The 25,221-nt window shown below is 39.2% G+C and overlaps 6 protein-coding genes across 6 annotated transcripts; 3 read left to right on the forward strand and 3 right to left on the reverse strand.

The window, feature by feature from the left end:
* The first annotated feature begins 392 nt into the window (after positions 1–392).
* Positions 393–5,579, forward strand: LOC18992427 (protein NRT1/ PTR FAMILY 5.15). The gene is made up of 6 exons (XM_006415826.2): positions 393–497; positions 993–1,271; positions 3,537–3,666; positions 3,792–4,009; positions 4,088–4,620; positions 4,724–5,579. Exons 3-6 carry the CDS (start codon positions 3,543–3,545, stop codon positions 5,532–5,534), a joined length of 1,686 nt encoding a protein of 561 aa, XP_006415889.1. The 5' UTR covers positions 393–497; positions 993–1,271; positions 3,537–3,542; the 3' UTR covers positions 5,535–5,579.
* A 39-nt stretch (positions 5,580–5,618) lies between these two features.
* LOC18992428 (coiled-coil domain-containing protein 130) lies at positions 5,619–8,137 on the reverse strand. Its single transcript, XM_006415827.2, has 6 exons — positions 8,004–8,137; positions 7,355–7,497; positions 6,915–7,023; positions 6,591–6,750; positions 6,297–6,460; positions 5,619–6,213 (listed from the first exon to the last, which is right to left on the reverse strand). The coding sequence occupies exons 1-6, from the start codon at positions 8,004–8,006 to the stop codon at positions 5,848–5,850; spliced, it is 945 nt and encodes a 314-aa protein (XP_006415890.1). The 5' UTR covers positions 8,007–8,137; the 3' UTR covers positions 5,619–5,847.
* Positions 8,138–8,845: 708 nt separating this feature from the next.
* Positions 8,846–11,248, forward strand: LOC18992429 (uncharacterized protein At1g26090, chloroplastic). Its single transcript, XM_006415829.2, has 7 exons — positions 8,846–9,165; positions 9,473–9,616; positions 9,708–9,782; positions 9,880–10,073; positions 10,174–10,345; positions 10,426–10,848; positions 10,989–11,248. The coding sequence occupies exons 1-7, from the start codon at positions 8,926–8,928 to the stop codon at positions 11,118–11,120; spliced, it is 1,380 nt and encodes a 459-aa protein (XP_006415892.1). The 5' UTR covers positions 8,846–8,925; the 3' UTR covers positions 11,121–11,248.
* Positions 11,121–12,675, reverse strand: LOC18992431 (probable transmembrane ascorbate ferrireductase 4). Its single transcript, XM_006415828.2, has 4 exons — positions 12,468–12,675; positions 12,321–12,372; positions 12,028–12,224; positions 11,121–11,542 (listed from the first exon to the last, which is right to left on the reverse strand). The coding sequence occupies exons 1-4, from the start codon at positions 12,588–12,590 to the stop codon at positions 11,204–11,206; spliced, it is 711 nt and encodes a 236-aa protein (XP_006415891.1). The 5' UTR covers positions 12,591–12,675; the 3' UTR covers positions 11,121–11,203.
* A 148-nt stretch (positions 12,676–12,823) lies between these two features.
* LOC18992430 (protein decapping 5) lies at positions 12,824–16,324 on the reverse strand. The gene is made up of 8 exons (XM_006415830.2): positions 15,951–16,324; positions 15,544–15,644; positions 15,384–15,455; positions 14,354–15,292; positions 13,902–13,973; positions 13,608–13,775; positions 13,410–13,520; positions 12,824–13,296 (listed from the first exon to the last, which is right to left on the reverse strand). The coding sequence occupies exons 1-8, from the start codon at positions 16,099–16,101 to the stop codon at positions 13,108–13,110; spliced, it is 1,803 nt and encodes a 600-aa protein (XP_006415893.1). The 5' UTR covers positions 16,102–16,324; the 3' UTR covers positions 12,824–13,107.
* A 2,772-nt stretch (positions 16,325–19,096) lies between these two features.
* Positions 19,097–25,220, forward strand: LOC18992432 (phosphoenolpyruvate carboxylase 4). The gene is made up of 20 exons (XM_024151999.1): positions 19,097–19,361; positions 19,839–20,002; positions 20,159–20,273; positions 20,455–20,532; positions 20,614–20,682; positions 20,767–20,845; positions 20,935–21,011; positions 21,113–21,208; positions 21,366–21,507; positions 21,594–21,725; positions 21,848–21,915; positions 22,048–22,314; positions 22,523–22,648; positions 22,727–22,828; positions 22,899–23,045; positions 23,282–23,380; positions 23,481–23,569; positions 23,689–23,815; positions 23,902–24,108; positions 24,213–25,220. The coding sequence occupies exons 1-20, from the start codon at positions 19,206–19,208 to the stop codon at positions 25,035–25,037; spliced, it is 3,165 nt and encodes a 1,054-aa protein (XP_024007767.1). The 5' UTR covers positions 19,097–19,205; the 3' UTR covers positions 25,038–25,220.
* Position 25,221: the final 1 nt, after the last annotated feature.

The raw sequence follows: 25,221 nt of genomic DNA on the forward strand, positions 1-25,221 counted from the left end.
CTGTTTTAAGCTCACTAAAGTAAAATTATGGGTTATAATATTTAAAATATATTTAAAATTAATAAGATTAATGATGATGATACACTGTCCATTTATGATATGGTGGTGGATCTTCCGTGAGAGGATTATTGAATTTATAATCATCCAACCAAAAACCAAAGCATTAGGGCATCTCCAACGGGAGTTCGCCAAAGGTTCATAAGGAAAGTTGACTGATTTTTTTGTTATGTTTTAATCGATTAAAAGGAAAAATTTGATGAACTGGTTCACTGCAGAGGATCCGAAGGAGCAGGTTCATAACACACATGTCGACAGCTGATTTGTTGGTGAGTTGAGGTAATTTTGTGGAAACTTTTTTCTCTCACTTCATCTCGAAAATTTTCATCTCTCATCGATGAAAACATGCGAAACTTTCTTCTCTGCAGCGATAATCGTCGATGGCTAATCGGAGAGTTTAACAGCGAATTTGTGAGGGCTTCTCTTCCTACTGTGTCAAGGTATGTTTTCGACTCTTCTTTTTGGAAATCGAATGACTTGAAAAGCTTGGATGGTTGTAAATTTTGCTTAGGGTTTTTCGATTTGGGGAAATTTTTGGTTGAGGGTTTTATTCTAAATTGAGTTTAGTGACACATTTAGAGTCTGTTTGCGATAACTTATCTATGCGGATTTGGTATTCTATCTTTTACATACTCGTAATTAGGGTTATCGATTTGATTTGCTTGTTATCGAGGTTTTTTGTTCGATTGTTTAGAAGCTGTAGGGTTTTTGTTCGATACATTACACGCTTGTTGTTATTGATCGTTTTGTGCGATTCTATCAACTCTATACTCGGAATTAGTAACAACTCTCTATTTTAGTACTCTGTATTCGGATTTTTTAAGACAATTTGGTTATTTCGATGGGTCTTCATCGTTTTGTATATATGTTTTGGTTATTTTGATGGGTCTTCATCGTTTTTGGTTATTTTGATGGCTCTTCATCGTTTTTGTCAGGTTCTTTTTATGGGTCTTCATCGTTTTTGGTTATTATGATGGGTCTTCATCGTATTTGGTTATTATGATGGGTCTTTTGATGAGTTGAATGGTTTCATCCATTTTACACGCTTTGTTATTAATGATTCTGATACACTTACCGTTTATTATGTCTCTCCTAACATTTATTTCATTTCTGCGAGGCCAAATGGAGTATGTAACTGGAATACCCATGAAGTTAGGAGTTTCCAACTAGAAGTGAAGCATTTTGAGTGTCATGGTTTGCGACAGTCAATAAAGGTTAGTCTTATTCTTCCCTCTTTTAGCTAAGTAGGTGGTTTTCTTAGTAATGACGAGTATGGAGTTGGTTTTCTTATTAATGACGATGGTTTAGGTTGCTTGGTAAAGTAGGTTAAACATTAATTGTCTTTCATTGATTGCCTTAACCGTTTTAAAAATTTTCTTCTTCCATTTAAACCTGTTGAAAGCTCATTTCTAAACACACCTCAGTAACTCAGATACCTTCTTCTCCTTGTAAAACACATCTCAAACACTTGTTCCCTAACTCCCAAATGGATTCAACAAATGGTTTTGTTAATCACTCTTTTGTGAACCTCCTAACTAGCCAAGAAGATAACCCTTACGGGTACTCGCAAACCATAGATCTTAGGTCTCCTGAAGTGCCACGGTTTAGCAGCCAAGAAGATCCAACTTTAACGCAAGAGGACCGAAGTGTTAGGCGGAAGTGGACACCACTTGAAGATACTGTCTTGATCAGTGCATGGCTAAATACCAGCAAAGATCCGGTGGTTGGCAATGACCAGAAAGCAGGCGCATTTTGGAAAAGAATTCAAGCATATTTCAATGCAAGTCCACAAGTGGTGGGACAACCAAGGGAGGCCAGTCATTGCAAGCAGAGATGGGGAAGGCTTAATGACCAAGTGTGTAAGTTTGTGGGGGCGTTCGGAGTCTTGCAAGCACGATTTGCCATTGTCAAGAATCCGGCTCTCATTTGGGATAAGGAAAAGATAGGAAAGATTATGAGGGCATGTATCATATTACACAATATGATAGTGGAAGACGAGCGAGATGACAAAACTCAATATAATTTATCAGAGTTTGAACAAGGTGAGGGAAGCAGAACTTCACAAGTCGATATGGATTATTCAACTGATAGACCCACAAATCTGCACAACATGATGGGCATTCGTAATCAAGTTCGTGATAACCGAACCCATCACCAACTGAAATCTGATTTAGTTGAACATCTATGGTATACATTTGGATCAACTCAACAGTAGAATTAGCCTTTTGCTGATTTCTAAGTTTGAATTTGTAATGTGTTTTTAAAATTTTCTATTTTTTGTATTTTTATATATTATGTTATGCTTTGCTAATTATGTGTTATGTTAAATATTTTATTTCAATAAAATCTATTCAATAAAAATTTCGAAAATATAAAGTCAAATAAAAATATTAGTTTTTTATCATGATGAACTCTCAAAAAAGAGTTCAGGGTTGGATGGGTTAAAATGGTAAGAGTTCTTCATTTTACACCAAACTTTAAAAAATTGCAAAATATTCCCCATGAACCCCATAGTAAGTCTCAGGGTTGGAGATGGCCTTAGTGTGTTTACCAAAAAGCAAAGCATTTCAACGTTGATGCACTTCACTAGTACGAAACTTTTCATTTCGTGTCCAATACGAATTGTGAGATTTCACTTTGAGGCAATTCGTAAATTCATTCTCTTTTGAGATTGATTTATCTTGAGAACAATTTCACTGTTGTTGAGTCAATTTAGATTTTGAGTTCATATACATCAGGCTTGCCGCTAATTAAAAAAAAAGGAACAATTCCTTTACGAGCCTAGTGGTAATATATTATGCGATCATTGCGATATTCTAGTTTCGAATATGTAATAACAATGATATTTTGGATTTGTCAATCGTAATCACCAACAAAATATTCTCTTTAGTAGGTATTTTCTCATATTAATGATATTGTTGGAGATTTGTGATTAATCAAGATACTTTTATTAATTGTATTTCCATAACCTCTAATTGCTTACGTTTGATTGATATATGAACCTGAATTTAATAAATCTCGAGATTGATATATGTCACCATGCATTATAGATTAGTTGATGTAGGTAAACATTCATTTTCTTAGTTCATATGTGTGACCATGCAAAGTACCATATAGTTGGTATAGCTAGCTATATTTTTTCCTTAAATTAATCAATGATGAAGAAAAATAAATGATATAATAACGTAACATTGCATGTGCCTAGGTTTGGATTAATCAAATAATATAGACGACTAAAGTATAGCTCGTGAAAAACTGGTCCATACAAATGATTATGCATAATCTTATAATAACAATAAATATGTCATATACACTACTAATGGTAAACTGGTATGTACTCTCTATATATTGTTCACTGACTGCTACACCTCCTTGTCATAATCTCATCAAAAAGAGAACAAGATTGTGAATAAGAGAAAATTTATCATAATTAGCTGTAGCTTAAATCCAGTTTTCACAGAGTTCCTAATCTCATTTAGCAAGAAATGACGATACCCGAGGAAGAAGCTCAACTTCTGGAAGATTTAGTCAGCGACTCCGTCGACCACTGTGGAAATCCCGCCAGAAAGTCTTCCACCGGCGGATGGAGATCCGCCTGGTTCATAATAGGTGAAAAGACTACCAAAATAATATAACAAATCGAGAGGAGATATTGGAGTAACATAGTGATTAATTTGTTCGTTAAAATGTTGCTAAATCTTGGTTTCTTTTTCCTTATGTATGTATGTTTCAAGGTGTGGAAGTTGCAGAGAGGTTTGCTTACGTTGGGATTGGATGCAACTTGATCACTTACCTGACCGGACAGCTCGGACAATCGACGGCGACCGCCGCCGTGAACGTGAACACGTGGTTAGGAACCGCCTCGACGCTTCCTATTATAGGAGCTTTCTTAGCAGACGCTTATCTCGGTCGTTACCGGACAATTCTTGTAGCTTCCCTCATCTACATACTGGTTCGTACCTTGGTCTTCTTCTTTTCTCCTCTCCAGCTCAAAACATTCCTAACAGTAAACCGGGTGAGATTATTACAGGGGATGGAGCTATTGACCTTATCGGTTTCCCTAACCCTCATGGGATCATCATCAGAGCCACGTAACGAAAATTCCTCTAAACCGTCTTTATGGTTGAAAGTACTTTTCTTCTGCTCTCTGTATCTTGTGGCCATAGGACAAGGCGGACACAAGCCGTGTGTTCAAGCGTTTGGTGCGGACCAGTTTGACTCGGAAGATACTAAAGAGAGAATAGCTAGAGGATCGTTTTTCAATTGGTGGTTCTTGAGTTTATCCGCGGGAATTGTCTTGTCGATAATTGTGGTGGTGTATGTTCAAAGCAATGTCAATTGGGCTCTTGGGTTTGGGATTCCTTGTTTGTTCATGGTTATGGCTCTTGCTATCTTCTTGCTCGGGAGAAAATTTTACAGATACCCAAAGAGAAATCGCCAAGAAAATAATAATAACGCGTTTTCAAGAATCAGTAGGGTTTTTGTCGTGGCGTTCAAGAATCGAAAACTGAGTTTAGGTCAACTGGAGGACGGTCCGTCTGAGGAACCTAAAGGTCCGCTCGAGTAAGTTGCATAAATCCCAAAACTCTGCTGATCATTTTTTTCTTTTGTTTTGGTTAATGCTTGACCTAATTTTAGTGTAAATTTCTATACCTTGTGTGACAAGTTTCCTAGCAAAAGCGATGATATCAGGAGAAGGAAGAGGTGCAAAGCCATGTAGTGGTAGGGACGTGGAAGACGCCAAGAGTTTGGTACGTCTTATTCCGATATGGATCACATCGGTGGTGAGCATGATTCCTTATGCTCAATACTTTACTTTCTTCACGAAGCAAGGCGTTACCGTGGACAGAAAAATCTTACCAGGCGTTGAAATCCCCTCGGCTTCTTTACTCTCATTCGTGGCTATATCTGTTCTCATCTCAGTTCCTATCTATGAGCGTGTGTTCCTTCCAATAGCTAGATTGATAACCAAAAAGTCTTACGGGATCACAATGCTCCAGAGAATAGGAGTCGGGATGGTGCTTTCGAGCCTCAATATGGTGCTCGCAGCATTTGTAGAAACCAAACGGTTAAAAATCGTTGAGGAACACGGGCTCATACACAAGCCGGAAGCAACGGTGCCAATGTCCATATGGTGGTTCGTCCCTCAGTATATGTTACTCGGGATGGTCGACGTGTTTTCGCTGGTAGGTACACAAGAATTCTTCTACGACCAGGTTCCTAAAGAGCTGAGAAGTATCGGTCTCGCGTTTTCTTTGAGTGCGATGGGTCTTTCCAACTTCTTGAGCGGTTTGCTCATCGTTGTGGTTGATTGGGTTACGGGAAGAGATGGCGGAGACAGCTGGTTCAACACAAACCTGAACAAGGCTCATGTAGATTACTTTTACTTGTTGCTTGCATCATTCACCGCCATTGCTTTCTTTGCGTTCTTGTTCATTTCTAGGTCGTATGTTTATTGTCGAATAGACCTTGTCTAAGAACTCAAAATACAACTTCTTTTGACTTTTCATATCTTATCATAATATTGGATCATATATTAAATATTTCGTTCCTAAAATTCCTACATATTACATTGTATTAAAAAATCTAATCAATTCCAAACATCATCTTTATTTTACACTAAAAGGGAATATTTTGTTGGTGATTCTGATTAACAAATCCAAATTAGTGAAAACTAACAAGAACACGATCACATCAATTTTCCACACGTAGAAAGATCTCACTGATAAGGTTGATTTTATTCTTTTTCTTACACGGATTAAACTTCAAGGCTCAAGCACAGTTACTAAATTAGTGCTTCCTTATTACAGAAACTGATGAACTCTTGAACTTGCTTGCTGATGAGACTTTAGACAATGCTGAAGCTTTGAATCCTCCTCTCAATAGACTCGAGGCTGACGCGGCACTTATTTTCCTTCTCTTTGCTTCTAGCTCCAATCTTTTCTTGCTCGATGATGACATCGCGTAAGATGACTCGGGAAAGATGGAAGATGCATGAATCAGCGCTCGTTTATCCTTTCGGTTCTTATCAAACTTGGTCTTGAATTTCACGTTTGATGCAGCTGCAATGTCTTCTTCGCTCTTTGGAAGAAGTCTTATCCCCAAGCCTAGCTTCCTTGAAGCAGCCTCTTCTTCAGCTACACGTTTCCTGTGCCCCTGGAGATCAAGCAAGAGTTAGAAAGGAGGAATCAAAAAACGAGATTGCAAGCAGACAAAAAAACTGCAAACTTGTAACTTACCCTAATTTGTGCTCGTAGAGCTTTGTTTAGGGAGTAGTCATCTGCATGCCTTGCATCTGAGACTCGCTGGAGACGGACCAAAAGAGGTTCTGCTGCTTTCTTCTTCTGCAAATCAACTTCCTGGTGCTCTAAACGATAAAACGGGTCCGCAAGCTTACCCTTCTCTGCACAAGATTATAAAATCATATCAAGAATGAACAGACAGAACAAATAAGAAAGATGAAAAGCCAAACCCCTATTGAGAGACCTATAGAGACTCTAAAAGCAAACTTGTCGAAGAAGGTAGAAACCAACCTTCCTCAGCAGTGAGCTCCATGGTTTCTGCGTCTTCCACGTCATATTCCTCAACCTTCTTCTGGGCACCACTAGTAATTACATACTCGCAGTTCTGGGGATCTGTCTGAATGACTATCTCATTTTTGCAGCATGGTGCTTTCATTGCAAAACTCCATATCTGACCATAATATGAGATACAAACCTCAGCACCAGTTCTATAACAAGCAAAAAGAGAATATACAATGGAATGCACATGAATCTGGGAAATTAAAGGTTTTCGTGGATAGGAGCAGAAACAGAAGCTTAAGTGATCACAGAAAAAGGAAGACTTTCAAAACGTACCTTTGTGGAATAATAGTTCCCAACTTGCTTCTTTTCTGCATTGAATCGAACACCCTTGCCGATCATAGAATTGCAGCCGCCACACCATATATTATAGGGCATCTCGAACCTGAACAAAGTAAAAGCCCAAATGAAAAATTCAACCTATGGGAGAGTACCCTCCTGCTAATCAAACAAAAACAAAGCTTCTGATCTATCAACAGAATGTACACCAGGGACAGACTTTTAACATCAAGCCATTACCAACACATTGACAACAACTCAAGCCTAATACACACTTTTTCCTACTTTTGATCATCATAATGGTTTAACACTATTCATGAATTACGAAAGGAATCTAATGAACAACTTGTGCAAATTCAACCAAAGGTAGCATAACAACCTCGGAACTAGGCCGTCACTGGAATGGGCTAATAATATAAAGTATTTGATTATATTACCTTATGATCAAGATTCCCTCGCCTAATTTCCTTGCCCTCTCTCTCAGAGGATGCTGTCCTTGAAACTTGTTCAAGGAACCTTGATCGGGAGTCCATTCTGGTGGATAGTAGAAGTTGTCTGCCCTGGCAGCTGCAAGAGTCGACTGCAAAAAGGGAAACAAAAAAAAGGATCAACACATGAAACTATAATCAATGAAACTCAAACCCAGAAAGGTTCCCAAATAATCAAAAGACAAATAACTGATTTGATTAGCTGAAACATAAGAGAGAATTTTGGATAACAAGCTAAAACCTGAAAAAAGTTTCAAATTGTCAAAAACCGATAAAGCTAGTGGATTCCGGAGAAAGTAGACATTATTCTATTGATAAAATCACGTACGATATAATCATTCCGAAGAAACCCATTCTGAAACCCTAAACCCAAATCTCAGCACCGAAGACCCGACATCTTAAAATAAATCCAAAATTGATTGAAATAAACAAATCATCCCAGTATATCTTAGGGCTTCGGAGATTCAATTCCAATCAAAAAACACCATATCCCCCAATTTACCACCACCCGAAGGTGACAGAAGGGAAATCAAGCAATTAACATACGGGAGCAATTATTTGTATGATCGATTGGAAAAAAAAAAACAACAACACTTACCATCTTGTTCTATCGAAAATTGATCAAATCGTTCTTCGTAATTTTACTTTTTCTTCTGGTCTGAGATGAGGTGCTCAATCGCAAATCTATGGCTTTGCTAAAAGTTTAGAAGAGTTTGTATTATTCTATTCACATATATAAACGACGTCTTGTTCTATCGGTTCTATCTTAACCGAACGCGGCCGTTTTAGTGATGCTAATTACTTCCGCACGCGGAAATTCAGGATGTGTTTAAAATAGTTAAATTAGGATAGACTTAATTCGGTTCAACCGATCCTATCCAACTCAAATCATAAAATCATACTGCAAAATTCAATTTGAAAATCGATGTCACTTTTTTTTAATTGAATAAACTTTAACCGGAATTACACCAAGCTAAAATAAATTGTAACTGATTAAAACTTCATTTTTTAAAAATTAATTTCGATTTAACTATGAATTTTCAAACAAACTGTTTTGGAAATTAGACTAGATGGCTTTTCGTGAAACAGTATTTCTTTTCTTTTCTTTTCTTGGTTTACCTTCTTTATCATTAACAACACTTGTTGAAACATAACATTCAATTTCATCTGTCTTATTAAAAGTTGGTTTTCATTAGTGGAAAAATAAAATATGTCAATAAAAAAGATTATAAACATATTGAAATTTTATATTTTTGGTTTTATATTATAAAGATTTTTAGGATATGATATTAATTAATGGCGTTTAAAGACACTAAAATGGAGCATGATCCATGTAGTAGTTGGAAAATGTAAACCGCATTTTTTCTGTTAATTTGGTCAGAAAAGTCGAACGCAAGCCTCAATTGTGTGTCGCTGTGTAACCTCCGGTCACTCCTTTTATCACATTCCTTCACAAGCGGCTCAAAACCTCCATAAGCTCCGGCCAATCTCAATCTCTTCAATTTTACACACAAACAAAAATGGTGTCTTTGCTCGCTTCTTCTCTTACATGCTCAAGCCCAACTCTGAATCTCCTCCCACTTGTGCGGACCGAAGCAGCTTCCATCTCCAGGAAACGTCGAGCAGCTTCTGTGGTGGCAACATCTTCAAGAAATGATAACGATTCCGTCGGAGATTCATCTCCGAAACCCACCAAATTCGTCACATTTCTCGGAAAAGGCGGCTCCGGCAAGACCACCGCCGCTGTTTTCGCCGCTCAGGTATTTAAAAAAAAACATTCTTCGATTCTCTTTCTCGTTGCATTCATCAAACTCTTCTCTAGTAGCAATTGCATGAATCAATTTTGCTTCTGGACCTTATCGGAGCCAGCTAGAGATGGTTCTCAGTCACCATGAATCTATAATGTTAGAATTGTTCGTTGTACTGAATCTGTTGAACCTGAAAGATCAAAGCTTTTTCCTCTCGGCTTATCTTAATGGTTTCGTAACTTTCGTTGCATCTCGATATTGTGTATCGAGATTGAATTTTTGGTGTTGTTACTAACTAATGCCATGGCTATGCTCATAGCATTACGCATTGGCTGGGCTCAGTACATGTTTGGTGGTACAAAATCAAGATACGTCTGCTGATTTCCTTCTTGGAAGCAAGATTGGGGCTTCTCCTACCTTAATCAACGACAATCTCTCGGTTATTAGGCTGGAAACCACAAAGGTGTGTCCCTCTTTGTCTCGATCTTGGTATACTTTTATGTCTGGTTCACAGTTTGAACTTACTGAAACAACGGTTCCTGAAAAAACTGCAGATGCTTCTAGAACCTCTTAAGCAGCTGAAGCAAGCAGATGCCCGACTCAATATGACCCAAGGGGTTCTTGAAGGGGTAGGTATGTGAACACACCTTCATATCTGCGAGTGTCGACGGAAAAAGAGATTGGGATTTGAAAACCACATTTGTTTTGGCTATTGCTGTGTAGTAGGTGGTTGGAGAAGAGCTAGGAGTGCTTCCAGGGATGGATTCCATCTTTTCAATGCTTGAACTCGAGAGGCTTGTTGGTTTCTTTAGGCAAGCAACCCGAAAGAACCACAAGGGGAAGACTTTTGATGTTATAATTTACGATGGCATTAGCACTGAGGAAACTCTTCGGATGATAGGTCTAAGCAGTAAAACAAGGTCTGCACTATGTTTTTGCTTTTCTTTTGTTTCTGATTTCTCTGTGTTTTTTTTTCTTTCTTGCAACCCTTTAGGAAAGTATGCTTCTTTTTGTGTGCAGATTGTATGTGAAATATCTGAGAAGTATGGCCGAGAAGACTGATCTTGGGAGGCTAACAAGTCCTTCCATATTAAGATTTGTTGATGAGTCAATGAACATGAGCGGCAACAAGTCACCTTTTAATGGCATGACAAGTGCTGATATGTGGGATACTTTGGAACGTTTCTTGGAGGTAGCTTATCTATATCCGTAACTCAGTTTCTTCAACTAATGTAGCTCCAAAATTGCTTATGGATTTTTTGCAAACTGCAGACTGGCGCTTCTGCTTTGAGTGATACAGACAGATTCAGGAGTTTTCTTGTGATGGATCCAAACAATCCCATGTCTGTTAAATCTGCGTTACGCTATTGGGGTTGTACAATACAAGCAGGATCTCATGCCTCTGCAGCGTTTGCTATTTCTTCTTCTTCAAATCTGCCAACTGAGTCACACAAAACCACAAAAGAGGAATTTGTGCCGCTGCCCTTTGCTTCTGCATTGGTTCCGTTTACTAGAAATGGTCTGGACTGGGACAAAATTCTGCTAGACCAAGAAAATTCTAGTGTCCGGGAACTTCTTTCTGGAATATTAAGCCAAGGCGGGAGCTTGAAACCACCAGTAATGTTTGATACAGCAAAGAAATCGGTGACTCTTTTCATGCCGGGGTTTGAAAAATCGGAAATCAAACTGTACCAGGTAAAACAAAAAAACAAAACTTCTCATCTCCATTCAGACTCTCTTTGGTTCCTCTTGTGAAGCTCTCTCCTTTATTATCTTCCTTGTACATATGTGATTAAAAATGCGAATGATTTTCGGTTTTCTTGATGAATCTACAGTACAGAGGAGGCTCTGAGCTCTTAATAGAAGCAGGGGACCAAAGACGAGTGATTCGTTTACCGTCTCAGATTCAAGGAAAGGTTGGAGGAGCCAAGTTTCTGGACAGAAGTCTCATCATCACAATGCGGTAATACATTTTCACGGAACTAATTTGTTCTTTTTTTTTTGTACACCAGAGATGTGTAGTTTGTCATTAAAAAAAAAAAAGAAAAACTCAAGAAGTCAAACATTTGGGACGATCTTGAGATGAATAAACGAGTTTCTCATTACCAGAATGGCTCTGATACTTGGGCAAAATAGCAGCAGTTATAACAATGCCACTGAGTAGAGCCAAGCCGAGCCCTAGACCGTTGACGATCATTGATTCAGGACAGCGTCTAGGGACGTTTCTTTTGGTCTGAAGAAACGTCAGCTTCTCAAGCAGTCCGGTCTCGGCAGTTGCAATGGCTAGACCATAGGTGTAGAGTCCGAGGAAAACGTGCCATGGAAGAAACGTTGTTCTCGTTGTCCGTACTTCTCCTCTATGCCAGAAGCTCAAGAACCCAGTCACCCACTGCAACACAAGCGTCATTTTTGTTGAACTCCAAAACCAGTTGAGAGGCCATTTCGTTATCACAGATAACTTATCACCCAGATTCTAATTGTTACGGAAACTGACAAGATTCCCGTTATGCAATAACATAATAATGCATGGATTGAAGTGAGAGTAATGAATGCTTCTGTCTGTTTAACAATAATAAAAATAATAATTAATTCTTTTAGGGGAATCTTGTCAGTTTACGTAACAATTAGAAACTAATCTCAAGTGGGGTATTCAATTGCTTCCTTTGTCAATTCTTTGCATTATTGGTTGATAGCAGACATATAAAAAAAAGAGAAAAAAAAAATAATGACAGCAACGGGTAATCCGACCTTTTGAAATAAAAGTTTTAGAACTTTAAAAGCATCTACATGCAATTTAAAAAATACCATCTCATATGTTTAGAATAAACAAAAAATAAAATAATAATGTTAGGTGGAAAGAGTAAAAGAAGGGACCTGAGCAGCGAAGAGAGAAACAGAGAGTAAACCCATCCAAGAATGGAGACTGTAGAAATTGGAGAAAATTCCCAATTGAGAATGGAACTTTGTCCAAATTCCAAACACCGCAGAGACCAATGCCACTCCTTGTAGCCATAAATGAACTGCTTTCTTCGTTTTCCTCGAACCAGGCAACCATCTGTGTATCAGAATCGCTGCACAATCAAACCCACCCCAAATTCCAATCAATAAATATGCAAGAAAGAGAGGAAATCTTCACTAGGTATGATGAAGAGAGGGATCACTACTACCTTCTCCACTTACAAGAATGAAGCCAATCACCATCATCAGAGGATGAAGAGTCTACAAAGTATAATAAATTTGATTAGAGACCCCCAGAGAAAGAGAGAGAGAGAAGATCGAATTGAAATCAACAAGTAAGGAGTGTGAGGAATTACAGAGTATGTGAGGCCTTGACGAGGGACGAAGCTGGTCTTAAGCAAGAGAGCCCAGTAGAGAACCAAAACTGCGATTACTAAACCTGAGAGTCTCGCAAACAAGACAAGTGATGCACTTGCCATTCTATTATCTCTCTTCAAAGTTGAGTAAAGTGACTACACTCTCTGTGAGACTTTGAGTTGCCGACAAAGTGATGTTTCCCTTTTCAATTATAAAAGACATTACGGATCTATATAATATGTAACATGGACCTCTCTCTATCTCCTTGTACGGCCCATTTTGATTCAAGGCTGCTAGAAACGTGCTCAAAGTCAAAGTGTTTAAGTCCAGACTCCAGAGTCAACAATAAGTTCTCAAAGAGCAAGAAGCGTATTATTTAAATGATTTCAAAATGCAATTCACACAAACGCAAGTCTACAAAACGTTCAAAATAACATTTGAATATCGAAAGACAGACGCTGTTACCAAGTCTTAAAACAAAAATCAGAAATCAAATTGATACACTCGAAAACCACACAAGAGGGCTTCTTTTAAACATTACATCAGACTCAGTCTTTGTTTTATTGCAACTTACCAAAAGCACTCAAAAGCATGAGCACCATCGGCTTCGAGTCTTTAGAACCCCTTTTACCACAATCTCTAGGAAGTACGATTTGATACACCTCTTCCTTGGCCTCGACCACCATATCCATAGCCGCCGCCACCACCACCACGCCCACCATATCCGCCATAACCACGTCCACCATAACCGCCACGTGAATGACCGTTTCGACCATACCCACCACGCCCTCCTCGGCCTCCTCTGTATCTTGAGAACTCTCCAAATGTCTGGAATCATACCCGTTACCGTTTGTTAAGAGTCAATGGGTTTCTCTCCAGAAACCATAAGGGGTTAGTTACATCTAGTCTGCTTTTAGAGCGTGGAAATATATAGATTGTACCTCAGTATCTAGTTTACGTAGCTCTGAGAATCGAGGCCTTGCATTTTGGGAATCCCGGTCAATGGAATTTGATGAGAGGCTATCGAAAAAGTCGTCTTTGTTGTAAACAGGCTACACCAGTAAACAATCAAGGTCTATGAGACCAGAGAAGGGGCGAGAATATGGCGTTTTACTTTATTATAAGTCTACTTCACTTACTTTGACCTCGATCTTAGGCAGCTCAGCTTCATCTACGACTGGGGAATCATCATCACCATCACCATTGGTGCTCTTTCCAAGATGACCCCATACTTCATCTTTATTGAACTTTTCATTCATCGCTGTGAAATCAAAATCTTCAGTGAACTTCATCACCTGGTGTGATCTCTGCCAACAAGGAGGATTATTAGCATAGCTATGATTGATTCATGGGCTAAATTTTTAACTAGTATATCTTGGCAAAAACAAATAAATGCTCGTCACACTCTACATAGTGAGTGAGAAGAATATTACCCCTGCTCCTCTTCCTCGTCCTCTCCCACGTCCCCTGTAACCATTATGATTTGGGAAAGAATGCTCGTTTGGCTGACAGAAACAATTAGCAAACACGTTTAATTAATAATCAAACCTTGAAGACGTGTAAGTAGACATGAAGGATAAAATCTAATTGACCAAGGAAGGAACCCAGAGAGCTTTCCATGCATCTTCGACAAGGAAAAAGAGACATAAAGTGGAAAGGTAAATGGGTATTAATTACCCAAGGTGCATAAAATAACAGTAACAGGTTAATCTAGCTAACTCGGACATCAGCAAATACAATATCATTTCATGTAAAGCGTTCATTACCGCTCAAAAACTCTTATCTAGAATTCAAGAGTCTTTGTCATATCAATAAGTGAAGAGCGATATAGTTAAAGGGGTAATGTGTAGATAAATATTTTAAGAAATTTATGCAAGTTTAATACCTTCTGAGTTGGCCTTGCAGAGGAAGGCAATGGCAGTATTGGAGGCTGGGCTTCTGATGTGATTGGAACAGATTGCTCCAACCCATCTGATGATGATACTTGAACCACCTCAACATCTTTATCCGCATCTTTAGAGGGTGGGGACAGAGAGACTGGAGCAGATCCAGACTGCAGCAGTTGGCCAGGAGTAATTAACAAAGGTTTTGGCTTATCTTGACTAATGGAACTAGAAACTCCAGCAACAGGAGCAGATGTTAATGGTGTTGTCTGCGGCAGAGAAATTGGACCAGTAACTACACTAGGCTTGTTAGACAGTGGAAGGCCAGCACCTGTATCGTTGGCTCTAGTAGTTGATAGAGAATAGGGAAGCAAATTAGTATCCTGAGGTAGGGTAGGAGATTTGTTCGACAACATTGGAGGTGCCATCTCAGAAGCTAGGGAAGGAGATGGTGCTGATTGCAGTGTAGATTGCAGGCCTGAAGACAGCGTCATAGGTAGACCAGAGAAAGGCAATGAACTGGGTGGTAGAATTTGAGAACTGGTACTAAAAGGAAACAGTGAAGAGGGTGGTTCTGGCAAGCTTGAACCTTGCAAAGTTGATGGAGCAGTAGGTGGAGGAGCATTAAAGTTCGGATATTGCAGGGGTTGCTGCAGAGAACTGGGCATTGGTAGCCCGTGAGGGGGTCGAATCAGAGACTGTTGATGCAATTGGGGAAGGCCATTGGGAGGTGGGGTGTAGAATCCTTGCCAATACATTGGCGGTTGTGGTGATGCTCCCCAAGAACCAAGATTTCCACCAGGCTGATACAAAGGCATTCCGTTTTGAAATCCCATTCCATGTTGTCCAGGTTGTCCATTATGAGAATTCATGTCAGGTAGTGACCCGCTAGGTGTAGGAGGCAAGCTACTCGACGTTGGCATCGGGCTAGGATAGTGGGACTGCATACCAAAGACAAGGGGAGGATAGGGTTACATCAAACTGACTCTAAAACCGCAGACAATATCATCCTATAACATTTCAACCATTCACCTGAATTATAGCAGGGTCATTATTTATAGTAGGTGGAGGCTGAACCGGTGGAGAAGCTTTGACTTGCAAATCCTGCCAACAACAAGAACGATTATTCTCCAAAGTGGGCAGGCTAAGAAGACTGGTTACATAAAAACATTAGCATAATCCTGTTGGATACCTTGATATCAGTTCCACGGAACAATATGTACTCGTAAACTTTCTCACTTGGAGGAACTTGCGGACCATCTTTTTTCCTTCCTTCAGTTCCAAATGATCGGACTACATATGTGGAAATTTCAGGGATCAGGGAAATCTCGATCTCAAAAAGCTAAGCTTATAGGTAGTACACATGAGTACTACTTATTCATGAATTCCAAGCGCAAGAACTATATGTCTTATTCAAAAAACCGAGCTAAACAGTTCAAGGTTGGAGCTAGATTTCACAAGAAAAACAAAGACAGTAAGAAGAAGAAACAACATAAGCCTTTGCTAAATTACAAAGAGAACACACGGGGATACACCAATCAGAATTACACTCCACATCTAAGAATCCTCCGATGGTGATTGAAACGAAACGAATCGTACCGTTTTGCAGTCCAATACTGGATTCATCTGTATTAATGTTGTAAAGGATCCCTTCGTATCTGATCTCGCTCTTGGATGTCAAACTAATCAGGCTCCCTACGTAAGAATCCGCAGCGGAGCTCGATTTCGCGCCCGTGTTATCAGCCGCCATATCCGATCTCTGTCTTTCTTCGCCGAAAATACCACGAAGAAGTCACAGACAAAGAGAGATTCAAGAGAAAAAACTAAAGTCAAGAGAGGGCAAAACACACACACACACACACTCTCCGGCGAGTTCCTTGATCCCTTTCGAGAGAGAGAGAAAGCTAAAGAAACAAAACAATTAGGGTTTACTCTGATTTGGGGAGATCGAGCATCTCTCTCTTATTATCCATTCCCGTAAAAAGCCCAAAAGAGAAAAAAAAATCCTTCTGACTATAATAGCCTCGTGTAGTTCCATTGACTTCTATCTACTAACTAATCATTGATCTCCACGTGTCCAAAAACAGGGCCTCTCCGTAATTCACCTCACTAATGTGCACAACCAGTAGCTACGAACGAGGCTATCGAGCCACACTCCAATAGCACACGGCTCGTGTAGTGGCGTTCGTATTGCTTGGTGCGTATTTACAGATTTAGCCCTGTACCTGGGAAAAATTTGCTCTGGTGACCTCTTTGGTTAGTTCCGTGATTAAAGGACTAATCATGTGCGTTTAGCGACCTCACGAAACCTCGAAGACACATAATTAGGAAGATGAGAAAACTCTTAGGAAAGTTTTGATCACTGATTAGAAATCTATAGACTTGAGGTATGCCCTTCTCTTGGCGTTTACTTATGAAGCATGTGTTGAACATTTCTATGCTGCTATGATACATGACTTTTTGTTTTCCTGTTTTTGGGTTTTCTTGGAAATAAATTATCTTCCGTATCACATACAAATTAAATATATGGGCAACTCTCTGTGTGTTCTTGTCTTCTTGATATGGGTCCTGTTATGTTTCTTCTCTTGCTTGATTTGAATCTGTAGGGTCACTTATCAAGTGATTTTTTTATATCTCATTGAAATGGCTTTCAAGTACAACAAGAATATTCTTAGGTGAATTGTGTACTATTGTGAGTCTAAGTTAGCCAAAGCAAATGATTTGGTTGCTAGTGGTATTGAGTGGAAACTATTTACAAGTGGAAAGAAAGAGGCTCATATTTAGTTGAGGAAAAGCTTGCACTGATTGATTAAAATAATGGTAAGTTGAAGAATGATATTAAGTAAGGTGGAACGATGTAGTTTAATTATTGTTTGATAGAAATAAAGGCTATTTTGAAATGTCTCCAAACCAACATGTGTATAAATAGTTTGTATGTCTCTTGGTTGTATTGTCTTATTTATATTTGTTGGTGGTGTACTCCGCACTCCCGGTTTAGTCCGGTATGAACCGAGATCAGCCCAATTGATCCCGATTTACGATGGTTCATATCTGAAAGACATTCGACCTGTTAACTGATTTACAATATCAGTTTTTATATCTGGATTTCGCAGAATATTTCCTAATCTTATATGGAAAAAGGAAATATTCCTAAAAGATAATTCCTCGAGAAAAAAGGAAGTTATTCTTATCTACTCCGAAAAATAAGGAAATCTGCATTATCAATAGTCAAGAAGGAAAAAGAAAATCGACCAGCTTCAACCTCTATAAATAAAGAGCTCCTTCTTCATTCAAGGAGGAATTCACAACTCTGCAGAAGACATAGAATACATCTTTTTATTATTCTTTCTGTAATATGAACTATAAATGGCTTGATCCCTTTTTTGGTACGTAGACAGCTCATATTGAGTTCAGCTATAACTTTAATAAAATCTCTAAATTCTTTGTGTGATACTCAGTATCAACAATATTGATTTTGGAACTTGATAACAACGAAAGAAAAATACAACCTCGATTCATATGTTGCAATCATGAATGAGCTCATGTGTAAATGTAAACGCGAGTTGGGCTTGGAAAAATGGGGTGCGTTACCATTATGGAAACAAAATTCCGAAAGTGTGTGGGTTTCTATTTTCTAAGACAATAGAGAAGTTTTATCCATGTGTTGCCACAGTGAGGGTTCTTGGCATACCATAGGGCTGAACAATGACTTACCATTGCGTTGCCACAATAAGAGTTCCTTCATACCACCACTTCCCGAAAGATTGCCAAAAAGACCAAAACATCATATGATTGAGTGAAAAAAAAATCCCATAAGAACAAGGCAGAACAATCAATTCGTTTTGATATTATTTCGAAACTTTTTTGAGTGTTTTGAGTTATTTTATGCTTTAAAACTTGTGTCCCGTTGAATTGAGTTTCTTCTCAACGAAATCTCTAGCAGTAAGATTCCTAAGACAAGTCAATCCTTCCAAATTCCACCCATATTATTACTCATATTACTGTTACATGAAGCTGATGCATTAATTAGACACAAGTCTCTCCGGAAATTGTTCCCGGCCCGCCCAAAATCAAGCTAAAAACTCACATCCTTTCGACAGATTTATAGACACATTTTCATATATATATATATATATTAATGTATACTGCATGGATTCCGAAAGACATATATATATCTACTTTTCATGTGTAAATGTAGGAAAGCGATTTTGCTCATGTAGGGTATGTGATATGTGATGGAAATGACGTAGAACATCTCTAAATACTATAATCATAATTCTAGTGGGAATGATAATTAGTGTATAGTTTATTCACTATAATAGTATTAGGCCGCTTTATATCATTATACTAGACGGACCAAAAGAAACGATCCTCTATGATTACGACATTCAAAATTATTGAGTTAAAGCTTAATGGACTATATATTATGTACCGCTTTTCAATTTCCTTATTGTCGAATCCGCTTAGCGGATTTATATATACCATACTCGAGGATCTAAATTTTAGTGAGTATTATTAGTTTGGAGGTAAAAATTCAAAACACAGCAAAATTGGGAAGAGGGAGAAGCGAATCCCCCATATTTTCGGTAATTACCAATTGGCACTGCCAAATTTACAGATTCTTCATGTCACGTGTCATCATCTGAGAGCGTCAAGTTTGTACGTAGGGCCCACTTACAACAGACTATCACACTCGATTGTACGGCATTCTTCACAAAATATCTCACTCTCCTTGGACACTCTTTTCCACACTCTTTTCTTCTCTCTTTCCTTCTCCAGGTCTACTCGACGGTCAAAGTAATCTTTCTTCGTCTCTCAGATTTCTCAGGAATCGCCGTTTTTTCTCGACAAACGATGACGGATACGACGGACGACATCGCGGAGGAAATTTCGTTCCAGAGCTTCGAGGATGACTGCAAGCTGCTCGGCAGCCTCTTCAACGACGTCTTGCAGAGAGAAGTCGGCACCGATTTCATGGAGAAAATCGAACGGACTCGGGTTCTCGCTCAGGTTTTGCTTCTATTTTTGGCTTCTCTCTCTGTTTCCGGAGCTCCTTTTGTGCTTTTTTTTGTTGCGTCTTCTGTTCGATTTTTATTCCGATCCGTCTAAAGAACTGAAAATTCTGTCGCAGTGTTTGATCGTCTTTCAACGATCGATTTGTGTTAAAAGGAAATGGAAATATACGAGAGGTCTTTTTCTAATTGCTTGCGATTGACGAAACAAATACTTCTGTGTTTGCGTTTGATTTACACAGTTTAGAGAGTACTATGATAAAGAAGGTTGGAAGATTACTTATCTAGTTTTTAGCTTTCTTTTTCTGGGTGGATCCGTTTAAGATCCGGATTATGCGTTTTAGTTATCTTCTCGATCCTGGAATCTAACGATGAAGTGTCTTTAACTGCATAAATTATTCTATTCTTGCGCGATTGTTGATAAATAGTAATCGACCCTGTGATGATACTATTTTGGTTTGGCTTTACCTTTCAGAGTGCTTTAAATCTTCGTCTAGCTGGTATTGAAGATACGGCAGAGCTTTTAGAGAAGCAATTGACCTCTGAAATAGCAAATATGTCACTGGAGGAAGCACTGACACTGGCTCGTGCATTCAGCCACTTTCTTAATTTGATGGGGATTGCCGAAACTCATCACAGGTAAACGAACTACAATTGACCTCCACATATCAAAAGAATGAAAACATTTAGTCAATGATCTACAATTGACCTCCGCATGATGAAGTGTCGATACTTGGATTAGTTAATGTTTTGCTTGGCCTCTCTTTGAACCTGAAAGATTGCTTTATCATTCAGAGTTCGTAGAGTCCGTAACCTTCCACAGCTTTCAAGATCATGCAACGACATATTCAGCAAGCTATTGCAAGGTGGTATTTCCCCGGATGAGCTTTACGACACAGTTTGCAAGCAGGTATACTGCATTGTTCTACTCGCTGTTACTCGTCATCATTAACAGTTATTTTATCCCATTTTGATATTTCTAATCAATTGGGAACTTGTAATTGCAAGATTATCAGTTCACTGCGAAGTAAAGCCAATTTGCTTTACCTCTGTTTGATACTTGTTTTCTTACTCAACTTTATCCAATGCAGGGGGTTGAAATTGTTCTTACTGCACACCCCACTCAAATTAATCGGAGAACCTTGCAGTACAAACATATTAGAATGGCTGTAAGTTTTTGGTAATGCTGACATTGATAATTATACCTGTTGCAAGCAATTTTTAGGTTTATGGTTTTTGGACATTTGCAGCATCTTCTAGAGTATAACGATAGGCCAGACCTTGAATTTGAAGATCGAGAAACAGTCATTGAGGATCTGGTACTATCTTCCTCAATAATATTCTTAAAATTTGTCTGCTGAATGCTGAAGCAGTACATCTAATGATTTCATTTCGTTTAAAAGGTTAGGGAGATAACTTCAGTGTGGCAGACTGATGAACTTAGACGTCAGAAACCTACTCCTGTTGATGAAGCTAGGGCAGGTATGCTAATTTTGAATTTTGTTAGTCTGAGAACTTTTATCTGAAAAACCAACGTTTTGCTACAAGTGTATATTATTCCCTTGTATCAGGTTTGAACATTGTTGAGCAATCCCTTTGGAAAGCTGTACCACAGTACTTGCGTCGTGTCAGCAGTTCTTTGAAGAAGGTCTTACTTATTTTTCTCATTTATTTGCAAATTCTGATTGGCAAAGAGACTTTCACTTGACATTAATTGGAAATATGTTATTCTCTATGTCTTCTTCACAGTTAACGGGAAAGCCACTCCCATTAACTTGCACCCCAATAAAGTTTGGTTCCTGGATGGGTGGTGATAGAGATGGAAATCCAAATGTCACGGCAAAGGTGAGCTTTCTATATGTTACTATTCGCATGAATAACTTATCTATGGGATTGAATGTGAGCTTTGCCTGGGGCTGGTATAGGGTTACTATTTGGCTAGTATAGAGAGAGATTAGATTAACTTGCTAACACACAATGGTGTTTATCAATAAATTTCCAGGTCACAAAAGAAGTATCGCTTATGTCTAGGTGGATGGCTATCGATCTGTACATAAGAGAGATTGATAGCTTGAGATTTGAATTGTCTATGAATCGATGCAGCGATAGATTGTCAAGATTGGCAGATGAAATTCTTGAAAAAGGTATGCTTCTGGGGAACATCTCATGTCTCAGTCTTTTTTTGATTCTTGAGAGCACAAATTTTCAAGATGTTTTTTTTCCTCCTCAGAAACTTCCGCTCAAGATCACCTTGAAAGTTGGGGTCCAAATGTAGGTAGAAGCCAACCAAAATTTCCAAGCCAACAAGGCTTATCCCTACCCACTCAACTTCCAATTAGTGCTGACCTTCCCTCATGCGCTGGTAAAGGATTTCATGCATAGAGTACCTTCCTCTTATAAAAGATTTGAACATACAATCATGCATACAGAACTTATTCTACATTCGCGCCTCGTCTTACCAAGTCTCTGGTATTCCACTTGCAGAATGTGGTGAATCACAGTATCCTAAGCTTGAAATTCCTGTGACAGACTATTTGCCAATCAATCGTCAGGTGAGGAAGCTCTAGAGATGCTGACAGATGCCTATATCGTTTTGATCTTCATGGTTACTGAAATATACTCTGGCTGAGTATGTCTTACTTGATAACTTGCTTGATTTTATTTATATTTCTTCCTCAAAATAGGATGTTCAAGGCATTTCCAGTAATGGCAGTGGCCAAGATTTGCAAATAAAGACAGGAAATGGAACTTCTGTCAACTCTAATGGTTCTCAGCAAAGTCTAACTCCCCGAGGTTCTTCATCCTCGAGTTCTCAACTTCTCCTTCAGAAGAAACTACTTGCTGATTCTCAGATTGGGAGGACCAGTTTTCAGAAGCTATTAGAACCGACTCCACCCAAACGAGCTGGAATTGCTCCTTATCGGATTGTTCTTGGCGAAGTAAAGGAAAAGGTGTTGATCTTTCTAATTTTTTCCCTTGTGCTGAATTAGCATTGCAAAAGATGTGAGGGAGTTCATGTTTGTATTCCCAACGGCATTTATCTTCAGCTAGTCGTTAACTCATTTGCAAATCTTCTCAATGTTAGATATAATTCAACCATCATGATAAATTGTATTTTCTTGCGTAAAATGACTCCCACGTAATGATCTGTGATTACAGCTTCTGAAGACACGGAGACTTCTGGAACTTCTTCTTGAGGGTCTTCCTTGTGAATATGATCCTTGGGATTACTATGAAACATCAGACCAACTTCTGGAACCACTACTTCTCTGCTATGAATCTCTGGTAGGATCTTGCTACATGCGAAATTGACTTCCCATTATAAATCATTACCTTTATATGTGAAAATCCTTATTTTCTCAGCAATCATCTGATGCCGGAGTTCTAGCTGATGGCCGACTTGCTGATCTTATCCGCAGAGTTGCTACCTTTGGCATGGTTTTGATGAAACTTGATTTGCGACAGGTGAGTTTTTTTCCTTCTTGTTCTGGTTCTGTGTCTGAGATTTGCGACTGATCTAGAATTCATTAATCAGGAAGCTGCAAGGCATTCTGAAGCTTTGGATGCAATTACAACATACTTGGACATGGGAAAATATAATGAATGGGATGAAGACAAGAAACTCGAGTTCTTGACAAGAGAATTGAAAGGGAAACGTCCCCTTGTCCCTCCAAATATTGAGGTCAGCGAGCACTCACCGTGGGTTTCTTTTTATGTTAGGCGTGCCTCAGAAAATTATGAACTCTAACTAGTTACTGCAACTTATCTTACAGTTAGACCAAATGAAGTAATCAAAAACTTGTCTGCTTCGTTTACGTAAAGGAACGCCAGTATGATGATAGAAAAGTGATCTCTCATCATATCTAATCTCCTGTATGTGTATCCAACACGATTATGAAAATTATTGAACCTTTGCAGGTTGGTCCTGAAGTGAAAGAAGTACTAGACACTTTCCGAGTTGCTGCTGAGCTAGGAAGTGAATCACTTGGAGCTTACGTGATTTCCATGGCTTCAAACGTATGATAGATTTGAGTCTTTTTACAGTCACTTTTTTTTCTGCTGAAGCTAACGTGGACAAGTTACTAAAATGATGACATTAATTTGTTGCTACTTGTAGGCAAGTGATGTCCTCGCTGTGGAGCTTCTACAAAAAGATGCTCGTCTTGCCGTCAGTGGCGAGCTGGGAAGACCATGTCCTGCTGGAACGTGAGTGTAATTTATCATTTTGCCTGTCTGCATTCTTTCATAAAGGGTTATCTCTGTTTCTTTCATGTTTTTGATGACATAAGTTCTTGGTATGCTGATTTGTTTTTGATACGTAATAGACTGCGAGTGGTACCTCTTTTTGAAACGGTGAAGGATTTAAGAGGCGCTGGCTCCGTGATAAGGAAACTACTGTCCATTGAATGGTACCGAGAACACATCAAAAAGAATCACACTGGACACCAAGAGGTAGGCATACTTACTTTTAACCAAATCCATCTTTGGAGGATGCGCCAGTTGTGTCTTAAAAGACTTGCAACGTTATACATATGCAGGTGATGGTTGGATATTCTGATTCTGGAAAAGATGCTGGACGCTTTACTGCAGCATGGGAGCTTTACAAAGCCCAGGAGGATGTTGTGGCAGCTTGCAATGAATTTGGCATCAAAGTTACCTTGTTCCATGGACGGGGCGGAAGTATCGGCCGAGGTGGTGGTCCAACTTATCTTGCTATACAATCCCAACCTCCAGGTTCTGTGATGGTGAGATACTCTATAGCCGCCACAAAATGGTTTCCAAATGGACGATTTTTTTCACTTTTGAGCCAGAGGTCTCACCCACAATTACTCTTCCATTGACTTTTCAGGGTACTCTCCGTTCCACAGAGCAAGGCGAGATGGTGCAAGCCAAGTTTGGGATACCACAGACGGCTGTTAGGCAGCTAGAGATTTACACAACCGCAGTACTTCTTGCTACTTTGGAACCTCCTCAGCCACCTCGAGAAGAAAAATGGCGGAGTCTAATGGAAGATATTTCCAACATTAGCTGCCAAAAGTACAGAAACACGGTCTATGAAAACCCAGAATTTCTCTCCTACTTCCAAGAGGCTACGCCTCAGGCCGAGCTTGGTTTCCTCAACATAGGAAGCCGGCCAACAAGAAGAAAGAGCTCATCTGGGATTGGACATCTCCGAGCTATCCCTTGGGTATTTGCCTGGACCCAGACAAGGTTTGTCCTTCCAGCTTGGCTAGGTGTAGGAGCTGGTCTGAAAGGAGTATGTGAGAAGGGTCACGCCGATGATCTCCAAGCAATGTACAAAGAATGGCCCTTCTTTCAGTCGACCATAGACCTTATAGAGATGGTGTTAGCTAAAGCAGATATCCCAATAGCCAAACACTATGATGAACAGCTCGTCTCAGAGAACAGAAGAGGAATTGGTAGTGAGCTCAGAAAGGAACTGCTGACTACTGAGAAGTATGTGCTTGTGATAAGTGGCCATGAAAAGCTCTCGGAGAATAATCGGAGCCTGAAGAAGCTGATAGAGAGTAGACTTCCGTATCTGAATCCCATGAACATGCTGCAGGTTGAGATCCTCAAGAGGCTAAGACGTGATGACGACAACAACAAACTCAGGGATGCATTGCTCATCACTATTAATGGTATTGCGGCTGGAATGAGGAACACTGGTTGAGATATAATCAAAACATACTTTGAACTACTGTGTGTGTGGGTGTTCGCAGAAAATCACTTCATATGACTCTTTTTCGTCCTTTCTTCAAGTTGCTTCCTTGCCTCCATGGCTATTCTGTACTTTGAACCGTTGGGTCTTGAGCATCGAATAGCATTAAAATCACAAACTAGTTTAAACCCGTTAT

This window comes from Eutrema salsugineum, unplaced genomic scaffold (genome assembly GCF_000478725.1).
Source record: "Eutrema salsugineum unplaced genomic scaffold, Eutsalg1_0 scaffold_5, whole genome shotgun sequence".
Lineage (NCBI taxonomy): Eukaryota > Viridiplantae > Streptophyta > Magnoliopsida > Brassicales > Brassicaceae > Eutrema > Eutrema salsugineum.